The sequence below is a fragment of the Carcharodon carcharias genome, chromosome 4, assembly GCF_017639515.1.
Source record: "Carcharodon carcharias isolate sCarCar2 chromosome 4, sCarCar2.pri, whole genome shotgun sequence".
In the NCBI taxonomy this organism is placed as follows: Eukaryota; Metazoa; Chordata; class Chondrichthyes; order Lamniformes; family Lamnidae; genus Carcharodon; species Carcharodon carcharias.
In genome coordinates, this window is record NC_054470.1 from 76249679 (window position 1) to 76271275 (window position 21597).

The following is a 21597-nucleotide window of genomic DNA, read 5'->3' on the forward strand; positions in this document are numbered from 1 at the left end:
TCTCCAAAAAAGTGCAACACAGAGGGATCTGGGTGTTCTTGTACATAAAACACAAAAAGTTAGGATGCAGGTGCAGCAAGTAATTGAGAAGGCAAATGGAATTTTGGTCTGTATTGCTGTGGGGTTGGAGTTTAAAAATAGGAAGCCTTGTTACAACTTCTCGGGGTGTTGATGAGGCTGCGCCTGAAGCACTGTGAATTTAAGAAAGGATATACTGGCATTGGATGCAGATTCACTAGACTGATTCCTGGGATGAAGGGGTTGACTTATCAAAAACAGCAAAACAGGCTAGGTCTTTATTCATTAGAGTTTAGAAGAATGAGGGGTGATCTTATTGAAATGTATAAGCTTCTGAGGGGGCTTGACAGGGTAGATGTTGAGAAGATGTTTCCACTAGTGGGAAATCGTGAACCAAGGGACATAGGGCAGAAACTTCACCCCCGTTGGGGGGGTTATGCAAGGGCGGGCAGGGACGGGGGTGGGCACGAACCCAATTGGCGCCAGGCCACCATTTTACGTGGGCGGGCCAATTAAGGCCCATTCAGAATGACACGTGCCCGGAAGTACTGAGTGCTCCCTGTACAGGTGGTGGGGGGGATTCCCGGAGTTGGGGCCTGCGCTCTTTTTTGCATGTGTGCCAAAGAGCGCAGAAATCACCCTGAGGCACCTCGGCCTCAGGGGGATTAGTTTAAGTTGTGCAACATTGAAGAAAGGTAAAAAAAAATTAAGGACATGTCCCTTCATGTGAATAAAAACAAAAAAACTGCGGATGCTGGAAATCCAAAACAAAAACAGAATTACCTGGAAAAACTCAGCAGGTCTGGCAGCATCAGCGGAGAAGAAAAGAGTTGACGTTTCGAGTCCTCATGACCCTTCGACAGAACTTGAGCCAACTCGGCTGCGTGCCCGCTGAACTGACAATCTAAATGATATAAGGTGACATCGGGACGCACACGTCTGACATCATCACGTGTCACTTTACATGTCGGCGAGCGCGCCCCACCTCCTCTCACCAACCCGAAAATTCTTTCCATAGTTACAGAATAAGGGAATGCTCATTTAAAACTGAGGTGCGAAGGAATTTCTTTTCTCAGAGGGTAGCGAATATCTGGAATTCTCTACCCCAGAGAGTTGTGGAGGCTCGATCACTGAAAGTGTTTAAAGAGGTGGTAGATAGATTTTTGAAATATCGGGGAGTTGAGGGCTATGAAGGGCTGGCACAAAGAGGAGCTGAGGCCTGGGGCAGATTAGCCATGATCTTATTGAATGGTGGGGCAGGCCTAAGGGGCCGAATGGCCTTCTCCTGCTCCTATTTCTTATGTTCTTCTGATTCGTCTGCCCGCCAACTGTAAGGTTGGATGGGCAGTGAAAAATTGCATTCAAATGTGACTTTAATGGCCTGTTAATTGTCGGCGGGCGCACTACCAATTCCCGTGCACGCCCACCTGTGCGAGTGCACGATGACGTTGGGACACTCCCCTATGCCATTGCACATCATATTACACTTGAGCAGATTGGGCACGCGTCTGCCCGCTCAGTGAAATATCCTGCCCATAGAAGCAAAGCAAATAGGAGCAGGAGTAGGTCATTGGCCCTTCGAGTCTGCTCCACCATTCAGTAGGCAGGGTTTTTCGGTTGTTGGATGGGCGTGGATGGGTGGGCTGGGAACAGCCAGGAAATGGTCTGCTGCCCATGATCGCCCCCTGGCTGCAATTTCACACTAGCTAGCTCACTATTGTGTGCTATTTTACGCCTGACCGGGTCAGGCGTACACCCGTCTGCGGGATGTAAATCCTGCCCAATATGATCATGACTGATCATCTATCTCAATGCCATACTCCTGCCCGCTCCCCATACTCCTTGACATATTTAGAGTTTAGAGGTCTGTCTATTTCCCTCTTAAATACATTCAGTGATTTGGCCTCCACAGCCTTCTGTGATAGAGAATTCCACAGGTTTACCACCCTCTGAGTGAAGAAATTTCTCCTCCTCTCAGTCCCAGATAGCCTACCCCATATCCTGAGACCGTGACCCCTTGTTCTATATGCCCCCAGCCAGAGGAAAAATTATCACCACTTCCAGCCTGAACTGCCCTGTCAGTATTTTATACGTTTCAATGAAATCACCTCTCATTCTTATAAACTCCAGTGAATACAAACTTAGTCGACCCAATCTCTCCTCGTTTGACAATCCTGCCATCCCAGGAATCAGCCTGGTGAACCTTTGCTGCACTCCCTCTATGGCAAGAACATGCTTTCTTAGGTAAGGAGACCAAAACTGCACACAATATCCAGATGTGGTCTCAGCAAGACCCTGTACAGCTGCAGTAAGACATCCTTGTTCCTGCACTCAAGTCCTCTTGCAATGAAGGCTGACATACCATTTCCCTTCCTAACTGCTTGCTGCACCTGCATGCTTGCTTTCAGTGATTGGTGTACAAGGACACCCAGGTCCCTTTGTACATCAACATTTCCCAATCTATCACCCATTAAATAATACTCTGCCATTCTGTTTTCCCTACCGAAGTGGATAAGTTCACACTTATCCACATTATGTTACATCTGCCATGTATTTGCTGTTATGATACCAGCTGATGTTACCAGTGGACAAGTCAGATCCAAGGGTGGAACCCGGTTCGATAGGTCTAAACTTTTCATTTTTGTTTAGATACATGGAAAGGAGTCAACTGATAAACTTTTAACAAAAGAATAAAACATTTATTAAACAAGAAAATATGAACCAAATTACGATACTCCTTTGCCTCCAACTATATCTTTACAGATACAGACAGATTTGTAAGGATAACATAAGTTACAAAAACTATCTTATACTCTTAGGGTTCCCAGCGAGTACACAGTCCATGTAAACCAACATGCGACCTGTGGTCAGACATGCCACACTCTGAAACCAAGTGACAGATGTCACCCCAACAGCATGAATCTCTAAGGTAAAAGCAAAAACCTGCGGATGCTGGAAATCCAAAACAAAAAAAAATACCTGAAAAAACTCAGCAGGTCTGACAGCATCTGCGGAGAGGAACGCAGTTAACATTTCGAGTCCATATGACTCTTCAACAGAACTGTTAAAGAATCATACGGACTTGAAACATTAACTGTATTCCTCTTGCAGATGCTGTCAGACCTGCTGAGTTTTTCCAGGTACTTTTGTTTTTGCTATGAATCTATTGTCAAATCCCCCCAGATGATTGCCACACAGCAAGCCATCCAGTCTCACTGAACTCCTTCTTTCACACGAGGGCTTCCAATCTCCGCTTTTGAAGAACTCGCTCTGGAAGTTTCTCCCAAACAATGCTTTCTCTCAGATGGCTTCCACAAGTATCCATCTCCAGGGTCCTGAACTCTCCTTCCGATGCTCCTCTCCCCTGAACCACCACATGCATTTAATCTTCTTTCCATGCACTCTCAAATGCTCAGCCATGCCAACAGAATACCACTGCTTCACATGCCCATGGTAATGAGTTACAGGCTGTCAGCTATCCTCTTAGATCTTCCGGCTTCTTGCGTACCTGTATTGTTTTAAATCTGTGTCCTGCAGCTTTCTTCTCTTTAAGCTTGAAGCTTTTCTCTGCTCCTCACTCTTAACTTCACTTAACAGTTTTCTGTCCTTGCACTTTGACATAACTGTCCTTGACCTTTTTGTCCCAGTCCCTCGTTTGGGACTTTCTTCTTTAGTTTCTGGAACCTGCTCCTGCAGTTTCCTCTCCTGTCTAGACCCTCTGGAATCCTGGCTTCAACTTTAGTTTGGGACTTGCATTCTGTCAGTCTACTGTCCAGCCTCTCTGGAATCCTGGCTTCAACTGAACTCACATTACTTTTCTGTCTCTGTGGGGCCTCCTGTTGCTAGGCAGCAACATAGTTTTTTTTATCTAACCTTGTTTGTTTTGCTTTTGCTTCAAGAATCGTAAAATCTAATTAAAATGCAGGCATCCTTTAAAGTGAAACTAAAACTCGGGTTTCATCCTTTCAACCCACAAATACAGAAATACAGTTCAAACTTAAACATTAAAGATACACCTTATTCCTTACACACCAAAATACACATATACAAAATACACATATAATTACTTAAAACTATCTCTATTTTCTAACATTGCCCACTCAATCAACTTGTCTATGTCGCCATGAGGACTCTTAACATCCTCTTCACCACTCACATTCCCAACTAGTTTTGTGTCATCAGCAAACGTGAAAATGTTACATTGGGTTCCCTCATCCAAATCATTGATATATATTGTGAATAGCTGGGACCCAATCACTGATCCTTGTGATACCCCACTAGAGTGGCATGGAAAGATTTTTCCAATTGACTTCAGCATCTCCAGACCTGGTGGATAAAACATTGACAGATATCTGCACTAAATGATACTCATCAGAAAGTGAGACTATTCAGTAACAGATGCAATCAACATCAGGTTCAGTTTAGAGATGTCCTTCCCTTTTCCCTTATGGAACAATAAACTGCTGTCACTCACTGTCATTGATAACACATAAAGAATGGTTATTTGAGTAAGCTGCAGGATGTTGTGTACATGCATGGATCTGTAGTCACTGGGCAGGATTTTTTGGTTGTTGGGTGGGTGCGGCGGGTGGGACTGGGAGCGGCTGCGAAACAGCCCGCTGCCCACGTTCAGTCCCCAAGCGCGATTTCACACTGACTGGCCAATTAACGGCCAGCCAGCATGAAAGGCACGCTGAGAAGCTCAAGGCAGGGAGCTGCCTCAGGGATATGAAGATTTGTAGAAACAGAAATAAAGATTTTAAAAAGGAGCAAAACATGTTCCCACGCATGACTCAGTCACATGAGCTGGGAAATATTAAAAATTATTTCTAAAAATGTTTATTTTTTATTTATTGTTGGTAACCTCATCCCGCCTGTGGATGAGGTTTCATAAAAAATCCAAAGGCCACCTGGCTGATTCGCCCACCCACCAACTGTATGGTTGGGTGGGCCACGAAAATTTGATTTTAATTAATTAATTAAGGGCCTTAAAAAGCCTCTTAATTGTCGGTGGGCATGCTGCCGACTCTCGTGCGTGCCCGCCGACTGAAATATCACCTGAGTGTGCAATGACCTTGGAACATTCGCCTGACATCATCGCGTGCTATTTTACACTTAATCGGGTCGGGTAAGCGCCTGCCCGCAGGATGTAAAATCCTGCCCACTATCTTCAGAAGAGAAAGGGTGTAAATGGAAGGAAAAATGCCCGGTCCATTACTAATTATGTTTTATGCTATTATTTGCCACCGTCGGATATTTAGTTATAAATAAACATTCCAGATGAGAAAAAGTAGTTTAGATTTTTCTGATCGGGGCTTTAAAACTGCATTAAAATGTGTTTAATATTTTCTTGGGGACATTGTGTTTTGTTTTTTTTTAAGCAGGAATAAACTGAATACTCCTAATTATGAATGCTGTGACACTGAAATCAGTCAAATGATTTAATTAATGTTAAGAAATATTAATTGTTGTTTTTGCCACCCTTGTGTTTCTTATAGGTCCCCAGTGGTATCCTTCACGTGTTGGCCTTCACCTGGAATGCAGTAAGTTTTACTATAACAGCTTGTTATAGAAATTGCTTCATTACAATTTAACATGGAAATGTGATGACAGACACTTATGTCGTTAAATTAATGGCAACTTGATACTAAATTACTTGAACAGTTATTTAAGTTTGAACAGTTGGTGTGATTGGCAGATATTAGCCCTTGTTTTTGAATGGCCCATGTTGGGATCTAGATATAGAAACAAGAGTTGGCCAGTCATCACCTCGAGCCTTTTCTCCCATTCAATTAGACCATGGTTGTTCTGCATTTTAACTCCATTTATCCGCATTTAATCTATACCCCTTGATATCCTTACCCAACATGAGTCCATTGATCTCAGTCTTGAAAATTTCAATTGATTCAGTATCCACTATTTGGAGGAGGTGAGGGGTGGGCAGATTTATTGATTTTCCCTAACCTTTGTGTCAAAATATACTTCCTAACTTCATTCCTAAATGCCCTAGCTTTACTTTTAGTTTTAAGATTATGCCCACGAAAATATTTAATTTCTTTGCATCTACCCTGTCAAATCCCTTCAACATTTTACATACCTCAATTAGATCACCCCTCAACATTGTTACCTCAAGGGAATACAAATCAGGTTTATGCAATTTGCCCTTAAAATTGAACCCTACATGCCTTTGTATAATTCTGGTGAATCTGCATGTATCTCTGCAAGGCTCTTGAGGTCCAAAACCGAATGCAGTGTTCACCAGCTGGAGCTTCGAATTTTTATTTTGTATTTCAATATATTTAGCATCACAGCTGAAATTCCATTAGCCTTTTTCATTACTTTTTCTACCTGTGTATTGTATTGTGGTGAATTTTGTACATGGGCACCAAAATCACACCGGCACTGTGGGTGGTTTATCAATGGCTGCAGGGCAAGGTCTTGCTTGGGGAAGGGGAGAAGTGCCCTCAAGCAAGGGAAGAGGCAGCAATACGAGAGCTGTGGGAAGAGGGTATCCCAGGGTGTGTAGTGGGGCACATGTTGAACTGTGCAAGTGATCTCAAAATGGTGAGGGCTGAGGAGGCAGTTTCCAGAGGAGGTGAGGCCAGATGGACATGTGAGAGTATGTGTGTGAGGATGGGTGGTGATGTCCCTTGAGCTGACAGTGAATGAGATGCCAGTGAATGTGTGATGGGTATGAGTGCATGAATTTAGAGTGATGAGATGGTTGCCATACCCTGGCTGCAGGAATAAGATCATTCATCCTCTATCTGCATTGGATGACCAACCTCTTCTGTGCAGCATTGGCACTGACCGTTGCTGCCACTGCCTGCCAAGCCCCTTCTGTCCCTCCTGCGGCCAGAACAGGGATAAAGGACATTACAGCAAGCCTCCAAGGCATCCAAAAGGCGCTCAAAGGCTCAGTCTTCTTGCCTTTCTGGTCCATGTCTTCTTTGCTGCAGTTCTGGGCTGGAAGCAAAGAGGCGGCTATACTTTAAATGTGGTTCCTGGAGTGATGAAGTGGCGAGGTGACGACATGGCGGGCAAATAAGAGCTCTCCCACCTCGGAAACAGCGTGTTTCCTGGGAATGTATAAATAACACGGTGGGTTTGGGACAATACGGCTTGAAGCACTGCCACTGCGGCTGGTGGGTAAAACCTGCCTGCTACCGCACTTATTGCAAATCTGGGATGATTCCACCCTGGATTTTATTGGCCATAGTTTTACTCAACTCATGTGGTTTATTCATGTTCCTTTGTAACTTCCTGTTTCCATCTACACAACTTTTTTGTGCCTGGAAGAGAAGACATTCACATGCCTCTCGATCTATAAAAGAAGAACAGCTTATCCTGCTGCAATGGCACAAGGAAATGTGTATTCAGTTCTGTAATTTATAAATATAAATCAGATTGCACCATCTGAAAAAATATCATAGAGTAAATATGTTTTTAGAAATTAGTGCTATGAAAAATTATGGCCAGGATTTTTCCCTCTTTGGGCGGGCTTGGAGGGGGCTGGCAGGAGTGGTCAGGAAGACAACCATTGCCCACGATTGGCACCGGACCACGCTTTCACGCTGATGGGCCAATTAAGGGCCGCCCAGCGTGAAACATGCACAGCGGCGCTGTCTGTGCGGTGGGGGAGGTGGGAGAGGGCGAGCACAAACTTTGCACATGTGAGCAGGTGCATGCTGGAAAAGCTCCCTGAGGTACAGAGCTGCCACAGGGATATGAACAGTTGTGAAAGTAAAAAATTAAGAATTTTAAGGTGTTAAAAAACATGTCCCCCTCATGTGACTGTGTCACATGAGCAGGGACATGTTCTTAATGAATTGTTAAAATTTTTATTTCATTTTTAATTACTGTTGGAAACCTCATCCCATCCGTGGATGAGTTTTCCTGAAAAGTGCAAAGGCCGCTTGATCTTTCTACCTGACCAACAACCGTAATGTTGGATGGGTAGTGAAAAATAACATTTGATTAAATCTTTAATGGCCTTAGTAGGCCTTTTAATTGTCAGTGGGCACATTGCCAGCTTCCGCGTGCACCCACCAACCGCAATATCATGCAAGTCCGTGATGACATCGGGAGGCTCGGCCAACATCATCGTGCATCATTTTACACTCGGTCGGGGCGGGTGCGCACTCACCCGATGAGTGTTATATTCTGGCCTATGTTACATAGAAACATAGGGCACAATTTAATGTATGACGTGCGGGTGGTGGACCCTGCAAGTCAGCGCTTAAAATGTTGCGCGCTGACGTCGGGCAAATGTGCCGATGTCAGCGCGCGCCATTGCGATATTTAGCAGGGCAGGTGCGCGATGAAGTGTGACATGCGCCCGCCATTAATTAAAGGCCTTGTTAAGGCCCTTAACTCAGCAATCAATGCTGATTTTGAGGTGCCAGTGCGATCTTCAGCTCAGCGCACAGGCGCAGCGGGCAGGTGGGTAAGTGACTTTTTAACAAAACTCATCCACAGGCGGGATACGTGGGCTCAGAGAGGTTGTTGATGTTTTATCTGAAGTATTTATTGCAGAAAGTGTTTTAAACTTGCCTGTGTGATTGTTACCAGTTCAGATCAATTTCCAACAGCTTTCTCTGTACTTTGAAGCTTCAGCTCACCAGTCTGCAGTCAGTAATCTTTATCGGGCCTGCAGCTTTTCAGAGGCCTCCATTTAGCCTGGGAGTATGGGTTCTGAAATCTCCACTGGAGGCAGCTCCTCTGAGGAGGAAGGGAGGGTTAGAATAAAGAGGAGGCCAGGAGAGGACAATCAGCCTCCAGAGGAGCTACCTTTGGGAGGCCAGGCGCAGGCACAAGGGGTGCAGGGCCAAGAGGTTGTCCAAGGTGGAAAGGGCCACAGAAGATGCCACTATCCTGCTGCCAGGGTATACAGGCAGCGAAGCAGCTACCTCAATATGACTGAGGTGCAGTGCCGAAGGAGGCTCAGACTGTCAAGGGGGACAGTGAACTATATCTGTCAGATGATTGGCCCTGAGATCTCCTCTAACTGTGTGGGTGGACACCTCATGCCAGCGACTCTGAAGCTCACAGTTGCCCTCCACTTCTATGCATCTGGCTCCTTCCAGGGCTCAGTGGGTGATCTTTGTGGTGTCTCCCAATCAACTGTTCACAGTTGTGTCAAGCAGGTTACAGACGCTCTGTTCAGATGGGCATTAACCTTCATCCACAACTGATGGGACCAGGCAAGTCAGGCACATTGAGCCAGAGGCTTCGCAGCCATTGCTGGATTCTCCCGTGTCCAGGGTGCAATAGACTGTACACATGCGGCCATCAAGGCGCCAGCAGGTGAGCCCGGTGCCATCATCAACAGGAAGGGCTTCCACTCCATGAATGTGCAGATAGTGTGTGATCACAGGATGCAGATTCTGCAAGTCTGTGCAAGGTACCCAGGCAGCACCCACAACGCCTACATCCTCAGACACTCCCAGGTGCCAGGGCTCTTCAGTGCTCCGGCTCGGCTGGATGGATGGCTGCTGGGTGACAAGGGCTATCCCCTCATAAAGTGGCTCATGACGCTTCTCTGCCATCCAAGAACAGAAGCTGAGCAGCGGTACAATAGGAGCCACGGCATCACAAGGGCTGTGGCGGAGAGAACTATCGGTCTTCTCAAGATGTGCTTCTGATGCCTGGACTGCTCAGGGGCCACACAACAGTAACCCCAGATCGCATCTCTGTGATAGTGGTAGTATGCTGCGCTCTTCACAATCTTGCGCTGGAAAGGGGGGATGCAGTTGATGATGAAGATCTTGACGCAGTGGATGAGGCTGCACATGATGAATCCAGCAGTGGTTCAGAGGATGAGGACGCACAGGGTGATGATGAGGGGCAGCACGCCGACCCACTACTACACCAAGGAGGCAGGGACATCCAGGACACTTTAATCCAGCGAAGCTTCAGCTAGCTCCACACACATGGATCTGCAGGACCAGCCTTGACTGGCGCTTCCACACGTGGCACTTAGGTGCTACATCTTCCACCTCATCAGCTGCAACTAAGGGCTTAGTACAGAAACATCAATGTCCACTCAAACACTCATGAGATGTCTGTGAAACATACAAATGCAGCACAAAGGAAACACCCTCAGCAATGGTCAGAAATGTGGACTTTATTGCCACCAAAATAAGCAACAAACATCGCTCTGACGCAGATAATGAAACAAACCCTAATCTAGGGCCAACACAAAATTACCAGTGACAAACCTGTGGAGTGCCCAACGTGTCTTATGCTTACGTTTGCGGGTGCTATGTCTAGGTGCCGCTCCTTCGCTCGGAGTGGCTTGTGAGACAGCCTGCTCACTCTGCTTTCCTGTTGGCCTTGATGACTTTGGCGGTCATCCTCTGGCCTGTGGAGCCTGTGCTGGCCCTGCCTGGGAGGGAGTGACCAGTTCCAGAACAGGCACCTCCCCAGTTGTTGCAGCCTCAACAGATGCAACGGTCACTGGCAGAGGGGCAGAGAAGCTGCTGCCCTCATCCGGAGTGCCCTGAGAGGAGCTCACAACGGCGACAGGCAGCTGCTGTGCCGACATGATGTCACATTGGACCTCCCTGCTTATTGCAGATGGATGGGCGCCAAGCGGCGACACCTGGTGCCCAAAAACACCTCCCACATTGCGAATAACCATCTGTGGCCATTAGCACTGTGAGGGCTTGTAGGTCAGAGAGTAACCCAATCAAATGATTACCAATCTGTTGGAGGCCCCTCTCCATGAGAGTCTCCAATCTCTCAATGGAGGAACCTGAAGCTCTGTCCTGAGGTTCATGCCATTACTAACACTCTGCCTGGATTCCTTCACCACAGAGACCAAGTGAAGCACACCCTTATGCAACCCTGCCAGATGCTCCAGCGCACCCTGCCACTTGTCCTGCAGCTGCTGCATGGCTGACATCTCCAGAGGCACATCATTACTGCCCGACTCATGTGCCTGGTCCCTTGCAGTCTTCCGGCTGCTGGCGCCATCGGCACCTTCTGTCCCTGCCATCTCCTCCAACGATTGTGAAGTGCCCTCTCCACTATGCCCTGGTACACTAGCCGACATAATTCCCACCGATGCGGTAGTCACTGCTGCGTTGGTGCCTGGCTCACTGACATGATGTGATGCAAGTTGCAAGTGACGCCCCTCAGGTGTGGAGGGGGGGGCTCTGGACTTCGTGCTGGTGACCATGCTGTGGTGATGCTGAAATTAACAACAAGGACAGTGCATCAGTTAGCGTTCTGTCAGGAGCATCTTTCATCCCTTTCCCCCCAGGCTCATAATACGCTCAACCTTCAAGAACCTAAGGAGACGAACATTGGTGGGGTGGAAAATAGTCAAGTGCAGGCCCAAACATTAGACACGCATACAGACAGGCTGGTCAGTGGCCTAATGAATACCACCTGGAATGTTATATGGATAAGTGTGCGGTTAAGGATTTGGGCAAGACAAACAAGGTAGGGAATACATGAATAACAGTAGGACCGTGGGAAGTCACGACGAATACAGGGACCTTGCTGGGCAGACCCGTTAAGGTAGCAGAACAGGAACATAAGGCGTTTAACAAGGTCAAAGCCAAACTTGCCTTTACTAGCCAAGGAATAGAATGTAGGAAAAGGGAGGTCAAGTTGCAAGTGTAGAAAACGCTGTCGAGACCACAGCTACATTTCTGCATTCAGCTGTGACCTGCGCTTCATGGGAGGGATGGCATTGGAGTGGGGAGAGCGCAGAGGGTCCTGACCAGGATGCATGCTGGCCTGGAGAGTTGGAGTTATGAGGAAACATTACATACACTTGCTGTGGAGCACAGGAGATTGACAGGTCACATTATTGACCTTCATACCGTTATGAGGGGCATAGAACGGGTGGACAGAAGGCAACATTTCCCCTTGGTGCAGGGATGACTAATGTGGTGGCATTTATTTAAGTTGAGTGCCATGAGGTTGACAGGTGAGGTACTGAGGACCTTTTGGACAGAGTAATGTGGGGCACACAGGCTGAAAGGGTGGTGGAGGTACACACCCTCCTAAGATGTAATAAGTCTTTGGATGTGCAGCAGCGATGCCATGGCATGTTAGGCCATGGGGATAGTGGTCACAAATGGGATAAGGCAACTTTGGAAGGTGCTAGAGACGCACCTCCTCAAGGGGCCGAGGGACCTTTATGTATAACCCACACATCTGACTGTATCAGTCTGTGAATGAGCAGTGTTGCTGCATTAATGATTGCAGCAAACATCAATGCTTTGGATGGTGGGAAGACAGAATGGATGGGACTGTGGGCCTCAAATACCTGGTCGCTGCACCCCAGCCTTGCCGACACCTGCCGACCTGGCCATTTGACTCCTCCCCAGCTCCATGGCCTGCTCCTCAAAGGTGGTGAGGCTCTGCGGCATGGCGTACCCACCTCCAGTCTGCTGACGCTACTGGATATTGCTCTCAGTTTTTGCCTGCAGAACAGAGAAGAGGATTTACTGGGGCTGATCATTCATGTACTCTGCACGCGCACGCTGCACCCCAACCACAGTGGCCCTTCTGAGGCCTCCAGCGTTTCCTGTCCACACTTCTGGTGATCAGTTCCTAGAAGATAGTACGGCTGCTCCCAACCCCCTCTCCCAACAGCCACCTTGGACACATTCGGCGTCCATCACTTTGAATAACACATGGATCTTAGCGCCCCTGGCAAGGAGGCGCAACTAGGTGCGGCACTGAGGCCAGCAGATGGCTCTTGGCCACAACACCTTGAGGCTCCCCTTCCACCATCTCATCACCATCAATAAGACATGTGTTGGAGTTCTGAGTATGTGTCTAGCGGCCTCCCCTGCAGGTTGCCCCCAGACTATTCAAATGCAACAAACACCAACATATGCTGCAGGGAGAACCCATCTTCTCCTCAACTACTAAGGCTGACGTAAGCATGGTCACTATCTGTTTGCCCACCCAGCATGCGCCAAATGCCCAATGCAGTATCGACACTAAGGGGTGGGGGAGGGAGCCTCAAAGGCCAAGACTACCTGCTGGGTTAAATGGCCAAGGCTGACATGATACTCACCCTTCCAGAGCGCAACAAATCATTGAAGTGCTTGCGGCACTGGGTCCCTGTGCACTGCACAGCATCTTGAGAACTTACAGCCTCTGCCATCTCCTGCCATGCCTGCCTGGTCATGTGGGGGGCCCTCCTCCTTCCAACACCTCCCGACGTTGTGACGCCTCTTCGAGGAGGGCAGCAAGGCAGGCATCAGAGAACTGAGGGGCACATTGGCCCCCGTTGGCCTACCCTGCAGCCTGCCCCCCTCCTCCTCTGCCCTGCCCTCCTCTAGAGCCCGCTGTGCAGACTGGTTGCTGGCCAAGGTGAACAGCCTAAAGGAGGCTGTCTGGCCTTTCTTTATACAGACTGCTGGTTCCCCATTGGAACCGACGTACATTTGAAATTCCTGCTGTACACAGGAGTCTGCAATGCGCTGGGCAGGCCTTAATTGGCCTGCCCGCACAAATGACGGCACAGCCTGTTTCGCCGGCATAGATCGGCTACGCACCCGCTGCCAAAAATTCTGCCCATAGAAAATATACATCACAGAATGAGACCATTTAGGCCATCCTGTCTGTGCCATTTGAACAAGATCATTTCATATCTTCATACACATTTTGTCCCCCCCTGGGGAATGGTGGGGAAACGTTGGAAGAATTAGCAAACTGATTGTCAATGTGTTGAACAGCATTACAAATGCTCCTGTCAACAAGTCCTGGAGTGGTATTTGAACTTAGGTTTTAGGCTGAGATGCAGGGACACTACCTACTGAGCCAGAAAGCAGCAACAGTCATAAGATTAGTATTCAGCCTAATACAACTTTCCATTGTCCATGAAAATCAAATTACATCCATAAATTACATAGGGGCGTTTTGAACTTTTTAAGGAAGAGCTGTGTATTTTCAAAGAAATACAGGCAAAGACACTGAGCAAAAGATGGCTGATAATGTAAAGTGACCACTTTGTGGAAAATTCCTATGGATTATAATGACAGATCTGTACTGAGAGAAAATGGAATGCCACATCTGAAAAGGTCATATGGCCATCTTCAAGCAGAGACACTTGGAAGGGAGATAGGGAAGATTCAAAAGACAACATTAATCTCCTGTGGCAACAGAGACAAAAGACTGATTTGCACTCCTCAGCAGTCTCTCAAAAATCCATCTATTGTTGACTTATATCTCAGAATGTGTAAATAGTTTTGAGATGGGTGCAAGATAGCTATTTCCCTTCCTGAAATATACAGGAAAAATGGGTTATAAAGATAGCTGGAGAGCAGTGTGGTATGAGATAAAAACAAAAAACTGCGGATGCTGGAAATCCAAAACAAAAACAGAATTACCTGGAAAAACTCAGCAGCTCTGGCAGCATCGGCGGAGAAGAAAAGAGTTGACGTTTTGAGTCCTCATGACTCTTCAATCTCCGCCGATACTGCCAGACCTGCTGAGTTTTTCCAGGTAATTCTGTTTTTGTTGAGCAGTGTGGTATGTTCTGGTGCACTGTGAGAATGATAGCACAAAAAGGCCAATTAGTCACCCCTGCAATTGCAGGCGAAGTCACTTTCTCTCTCTCTATCTCTGTTGCTGGAGGCAAAGCTCAGCAGGAGCCACAATCTAAAGGAAATAGGACAGCTTTTCATCCACCCGACAGATCCAAGTGTCTTCAAACCAACTGTGAAACATTTCTGAACTGTGTGTATATGTGTTGCATTTTTATGATTCTTTTCTTGGGTTTTAGTGGGCAACATTATCCCCCTGTCGGGGGGGATATGCGGGAGTGGGCATGGGTGGGTGGGTTCCCGATCGGTACCCCCGGTTGGGGCCACACCGCCAGTTTACATGGGTGGGCCAATTAAGGCCCGCGCAGCATGACGTACACCAGGAAGCGCTATGTGTTCCCTGTGCGGTCGGTTGGGGATTCCCTGAGCTAGGAGTGCGCTTTTTCATGCATGTGTGCGAAAGTGTGCACAGATCTCCCTGAGGCAAGTTGCTGCCTCAGGGGGATCGGCTCAGACTTGAAACTTTAAATAAAGATCAGGAAAAAATTTTGCTGCCATGTCCCCTCATGTGACACTGTCACATGAGCTGGGACATGTCCATTACTTTTATTTTAACAAATTTTAAAATCCCTCATGAAACCTCATCCTGCCCGTGGATGAGGTTTCATGTTTCTTCAGAAGCCCACCAGGTCTCCTGGCCTGCCTGCCAACCTTAAGGTTGGATGGGCAGATGCACTAATGGGCACAATTTTGCTGTTGGTGAGTAGGGGGTGGGGCCCGCTCGCCGATGTGTAAAATGATGCGGGATGACGTCGGGCGGAACCCCCGACATCACCCCTCCCCATTTAAATTTTCAGGAAGGCAGGGCCGCAGCAAAATCAGCTGTGCGTCCGCCGACCTGTCAATGGCCAATTGGGCAGGCCAGGAGCAGCAGCGGAGAATAGAAAAACATGAAACCTCATCCACCGGTGGGATGTGGTTTCATGCAGGGTTCTAAAAAGTTTAATAAAGTTTTACTGTAATTTACTGAGAGCGCACTGCCTCTGTCACCTCTTGCCATGCCTGCTTGGTAACGTGGGGGGGCCCTCCTCCTTCCATCCTCAGGAAACAACACCTCCCGACAGGAAGGAAAGAAGAAAGACATTGGAGCACAATATTTATAACTGTGTTGTTGAGCCTTTAGTCCTTGTTGAAAATATAAAATGGTGTATGTTCTCTTGGGTTATAATTTTTTGATCACTTTTCTATTTTTTTTTCTATTTTTAATCTTTTTAAAAGTGTAAGCGATCTCCCTGAGGCTGCACTTAGCCTCAGGGAGATGTACGTTCTTTCATGCGCATGCATGAAATCACAAAAGAGCGTACTCACACTTTTGGGGAATTCCATCGCCCCCCCCCCACCCCCCCACCCACACAGGAAGCACATAATGCTTCCTGCCAGACGTCATGCTGGGTGGGCCTTAATTGGCCCTCCCACGTAAAATGGCGGCGCGGCCTGCTTCTCCAGCATGGATCGGCTCCCCGCCCGCCGGAGATTGGGTCGGGCCCACCCGCCCAACTGGCAGAAAATTCTGCCTAATTACTTCAATTACTTTTTAAATTAATATGTCCTTAATAGGTCGTTGACAGGTCACCGGGCGCGCATCTGAGTCGGGAGCTCCACCTGACATCACCCCGCATCATTTTACGTGTTGGTGAGTGGGCCCCGCCTGCGCTCACCGACCAGAAAATGCAGCCCAGTAAGCAACAAACCTACTCATTCTTTGACTCAAGAAAGCCTAGTTAAATTGGCTCCTTCTGAAAAATAAATACATTTGGACTGGGAAAAGGTATCCATGGGGGAAGTGATTGATCCCTTTTAAATTAACCTTGTTAAGACCAACCGAGGGGGTTGAACAAAGAAGGGGAGCCAGCGCATTCCTCCACACCTGGTAGCATAACAAAACTGGGATCCTGAAAATATTTGGGGAAAGGAAAGGTGTAAGCTTGAATTTCTTCCTTTTCTTCTGATGCTTACTAATCTTTGGGTGCTATAAGAATGGCGAATAGTTCTGTTTACCTTCAATAGACACAAGGTGCAGCAAAGTTCCTGATCAGCTGGGCTGGGAAAAAAAAGACATTGGAGGAAAGAACAGTAGGCTAACAAAAGGGCAATGTAACAGGAATGAAAGAAGAAAGACTTTGGAGCAAGACATTTATAACTGTGTTGTTGAGCCTTTATGTCCCTGTTGAAAATATAAAAATGGTGTACGTTCCTCTTGGGTTATAATTTTTTGATCACTTTTCTATGTAAAAGATTTGGGAATGGGTTACACTGAAGTGTTTGCATTTAAATTCAAGTGAGTCCTCAAAGGGTTAGAATCCAGCTGACATTTGATGCTGAAGAAGACTTGTGAAGTCAAGCTAGATTTGCCAATAGGGACAAAAGAGATATTTTAATCTCATATTAGAGCTAGCCAGCAAGTGTCTACACCTAATATCATTGACATGATTCTGTTCATTGAGCTCAGGGGGGATTAGCTGCCAGGGTAGCCTGGTAAGAATCCACTTGCAAAGGAGAAATGGAGGGTTTAATTGACTCTCACCTGACTTCTGATTAGGAGAGAATTCACATGGCACACATCCCTCCCTGTTAATGCAAGGAGAATAAAACTCAAACAAACACAGATAGGAGAAGGGCAGGATGGTCTGTTAAGGGACAGCATTAAAAAAAAGCTAAGAATCTTATTGTAAAACTAAGGTTGGTTAAGCATACGCTGGCATTATTCAAAGCAAGTGTTAATCAGTACAGTAACCCAGGACTAGTTTTTAAGGTTTTTCTTTTCTTATTTGCGATGGATAACAAATTTTTGAATTGTGAAGTAAGTGAACTTTAATAGTATTTTCACTTGCTGGCTGTAACATAGAACAGCAAGATGATTTGCATCTGGCTTCATCTCTAAAATATTTCCATGCAGCCTGATAAAAGATTGCATAAATATATGATAAGATTGGATCACAAGGCCCTTTCTTTATAAACCAAGCCATGCTATTTTACAATTAGATATTGACCAGTTGAGATTCATTCCTAAACCAGGCCACTTAAATGATCACTTGGTGTGATCAGAGCTGTTAAACCCAAGGGAATATTTAAGGCAAATCCCATATCTGTAGCAGTTTGTTAAAGTTAAACTCAAAAGTGGTCTAGTTAAAAAACTACCTGCATGAAAACAAATGTAAAAAGCCCTTCAAATAAATAGATTCTTCCATTTGATGTTAGCATGAAGATGTCTATCTACATTGTGAATGAAAACATATCTTGAAAATCAATGTATCTTTTCTATCAAATATATGTTGCTATTTTCTTGCATTGACTGAAAATGTCTTCCAATAAAACAGAGCTCATGAAAAGGTATTGACATATGCTGATTTTACAAAATATTCTTTATGTTCATACTTCCTGAAGAACAGGATAGATGTAGGGTTGGTATCAGTGTAACAAAAGTGAAGCATTTAAGATGTAGCATGGCAGTGCTTCTTTCATTCTGTCTTGGTATATAAAGGGTTAAAAACTAGTTACAGTTGCAAAAAATCAGTTCCAGCCTAATTTGCTTCAACTGCTGCAAACAGTAGTCAATTTGCTTGTACCTAATATCCAAGGGAGAAATCAAACCAATTCAACATTTTGAGATTTATTTAAAAATGTGCCTGATTGACAACTTTTTAAACTTAGTAGACAATTATTTTGACCTTCTTGGTCCCAGTTACTTTTATGATGGCATTTTATGAGGTACAAAAGGTGGTACAATAATAATTCTAAAATGAAAGGGACTGAACAGAGTATAGAGCCGGAAATGTTGCTTTAAGCATGACAGATAAAGGGAAAACTAAAAGATGTGAAGTAATTAGATCAGGAGAAAAAAATAAGAAAAGTGTGAGAAAAATCATGGCAGCAGAAGACTGGTTAGGGAGCATGGCCCACAGAACTGTTCCTTATACAAACACCCAGAGAATAGGAACAAAGTGAATGAGTTGCAGGCGCAAATTCAATTTATAGGAATTTTCTGGCCCTGCAGCAGTGGGTTCCCACACGGCGGATGTGGCTAGTCATTCAAACGCCCATTGACTTCAGCAGGACCAGAAGATCCCACCGACAGGAGGGGCCACAAAATTGGCTCACTGTGGATCTTCAGCTGCGTGCGCAGCAGGCCCTACTGCCCTTTCTTCTTGAGGGATGTGTTATTCGCTTTGCCAAGCCAGACGCCTCTTCTGTTCTCTTCTGCTTCTTCTCTGGCCTCTGTAAACTATGAGGCATACAACTAAATCACCAGGCTCCATGACCCCGACATTCTCCTCCTGCAGGATCAAAGAGAGAGAGAGACGCATGGGTTAGCTTGGGTGTACTAAGAACCACTCTTGGTTAAGTCAGAAGGCCCCTTCACACATTCGGGAAAGTGCTAGCATCCACTAGGATGGCCAGTGTTTAGTGCACTTGTTGGCTGTCTAAAACCCCACTCACCTCTACCCCACTCCACTTGACCAATCGGCAGCAGCTTCGGTCACTGGACTGCATACAGTGCTCTCAGCTCAGAGAAACAGGCATTCCTCTGATCCACACTGTGAGGTTGTGCTGCTAGCTTAAACTATGATGGATACTGGTCCAAACCTTAATAAAAAATATTTCAAGGGGCTGTGAGCACCTTCACCAGTGACTGCGCCATGGCCACCTTTGGCAAGGGGATTTGTTCAAGGGAATACCAGCTCGGTGTATGCAATTTGTCCTCATAGTTTAACCCTCTAACCTCAGTATTATTTTGGTGAAATGTTCCCTTGTTAACTGCTTCGATCTTTTGCACAAGGCTCTGTTGCAGCACCAAATGTTTCTCTCAGAATATGTTTGGGTAACCCTTAACTCAGGGGTCGTAATGTTTCCTACCTAAAAATCAAGAAGCAAGTAGTAAATGTCGGCCAATTACTTTGCTGCCCCCTAAAACGCACATTAATTTACAGTCTGTGACCGTGGGGTGGAAATTTCTGGAGCATTTCATGCTTTTGCGTTGCTGGCGGGAGGGGGGTGGGGGTTGGGGGCAGAAAAGATTCAGAAGCCCAACCCAAGAATGTCAATGGACCTGCTGCTAAACGGTCTCAGCTGCAGAAGAATGCTCACTTTTGACAAGCTTTTCCAAGCGTGTGGCTACTTCCCTCACCCACCCCACCCCCAACCCCCAGCAATTGCTTGAGTATTTCCTTCATTGTATCTGTGCTGCCTTGCCCCCCCAAACACCCCACACCCTTCTCCCCACCTCACCCTGGTCTGACCCGCACTGGAGCCTTTGTCCCAGCACCGCGCTGAAAGCCAGTCGGGATAAAAGCGACGTGTCTGACCCCCGCGAATACATGGCGCCTCTTCCTTATGTTCAACGGGCAATGCTCACGTGTGCTGCACAACTTTGTGTGCACTCACCTCTGAGTTCCCCTCGAAGTCCAGGTCACCAGGTGCATGCCTTTTAAAGGCAGTCGTGAAGCATGCTGTTCTGAAGTCATGCTGATCGATGTGGGCGGTAAATTTGACATGGGGGATGATTCCGGTGAGCAGGGCTTATAATTAGATGGAAATGTTTTAAAATGACATTCTCGATGTGCTAGAGCGGAAAACGCGACTTGCCAACGACGGATGGTGCAAATGATTGCAAACTGGTTTCACAATGGCGTAAACCGATTTTTGGCCTTCTCACCATTTTGACCACCCCCACCCCCCCCGCCCGCCCTCCATGACACGTGATGCCAATGGAGCCGGACAATTCTGGCCATGGACTCATTATTAGATTGCTACCAGATCCAGGGAAATTCCTTTCTCACTCGGCTAACCAGTTCCATACATTTTCATCTCATGGGAAAAAAAAATTATGATCATGTCATTATGAAGCTGTGCATACTTCAAAAAAAGCTGATTTTAGTGTAAAATGTATATTTTTAAACTATAATAACCAGTAAAACAGTATTTCTTGTTTTCCCTCAGGCAATCTAATTTGCTATTCTCTCAGTTTCCTTTTTTCTTTCATTTTACTTTTTCTAAACACTAAGTACTATTGTATCTGTATCAACCATTATTTTCTACTTCAACTTTTTAGTCTCCTGCCTGCTTGTCTCACTGTGGGTGGGAACAGCATTGACAAAATTGGTCTCAATTGTGTTGAAAACTGGTTCTCATGGCTCGCTGTTCAGCCAAAGAAATGACAAAGAACTCAAGATTGCAGGATAAACAGCACAAGATCAATTGCTTGTGTATTTTTGCAGCAAACAGAAAGAGGCTGTCAACTGTTAACAGCCCCTAAAGTACAGGTGAATGAACATTTTGTCGTCTTTGTGCTGTGGTTAAATATTACCAGTGCATGGTACCAAAGGGAGCACAAGATCAGCAAGTAGGGAGCTCATATCACATTTACTACTTGCTTCTTGCTTTTTAGGTAGGAAACATTACGACCCCTGAGTTAATGGTTACCCAAACATATTCTGAGAGAAACATTTGGTGCTGCAACAAAGCCTTGTGCAAAAGATCGAAGCAGTTAACAAGGGAACATTTCACCAGAATAATAATGAGGTTAGAAGGTTAAACTATGAGGAGAAATTGCATACACTGAGCTGGTATTCTCTTGAACAAAGTGTCTTGGGGTGATCTGATTGAGATTTTAAAATGTTAAAAGGACTTGATAGGGCGCGTTCTCTGTTGGGAAAGTCAAGAACAAGGGCATGTAATCTTAAAATTAGAGTCAAGCCATTCAGGAGTGAAATTGTGAAGCACTTTTACACAAAGAGTACTAGATATTGGAACACCCTCCTCCTAAAGGCTGCTGATACTGGGATAATTTGTGCTTTCATGACTGAGATAGGTAGACTTTGTTGAAAAAGGGTATCAAGGGCAATGGAGTCATGGTGGGAAAATGGAGTTGAGGTAGGATCAGCCATGACCTTGAATGGTAATTGAAGTGGCCTTGAGGGGCTGAATGGCTTACTCCCATTGCCAATGTTTATGTATTCCTGGTGCTTGGCGGCTTCAGCTGATCTAGGAGTGCTCATGCAACATC

At 46.1% G+C, this 21597-nt stretch overlaps 1 protein-coding gene across 4 annotated transcripts in view; it reads left to right on the forward strand.

Moving 5' to 3' along the window:
* LOC121277388 (trans-2,3-enoyl-CoA reductase-like) overlaps window positions 1-21597 on the forward strand; it is a 204681-nt gene that overhangs the window by 55733 nt on the left and 127351 nt on the right. For all 4 annotated transcript variants that reach the window (XM_041186799.1, XM_041186800.1, XM_041186798.1 and 1 more), the window contains exon 3: window positions 5517-5561. In XM_041186799.1, coding sequence (XP_041042733.1) covers window positions 5517-5561 — 45 coding nt within the window. The remainder of the gene's footprint in view (window positions 1-5516; window positions 5562-21597) is intronic.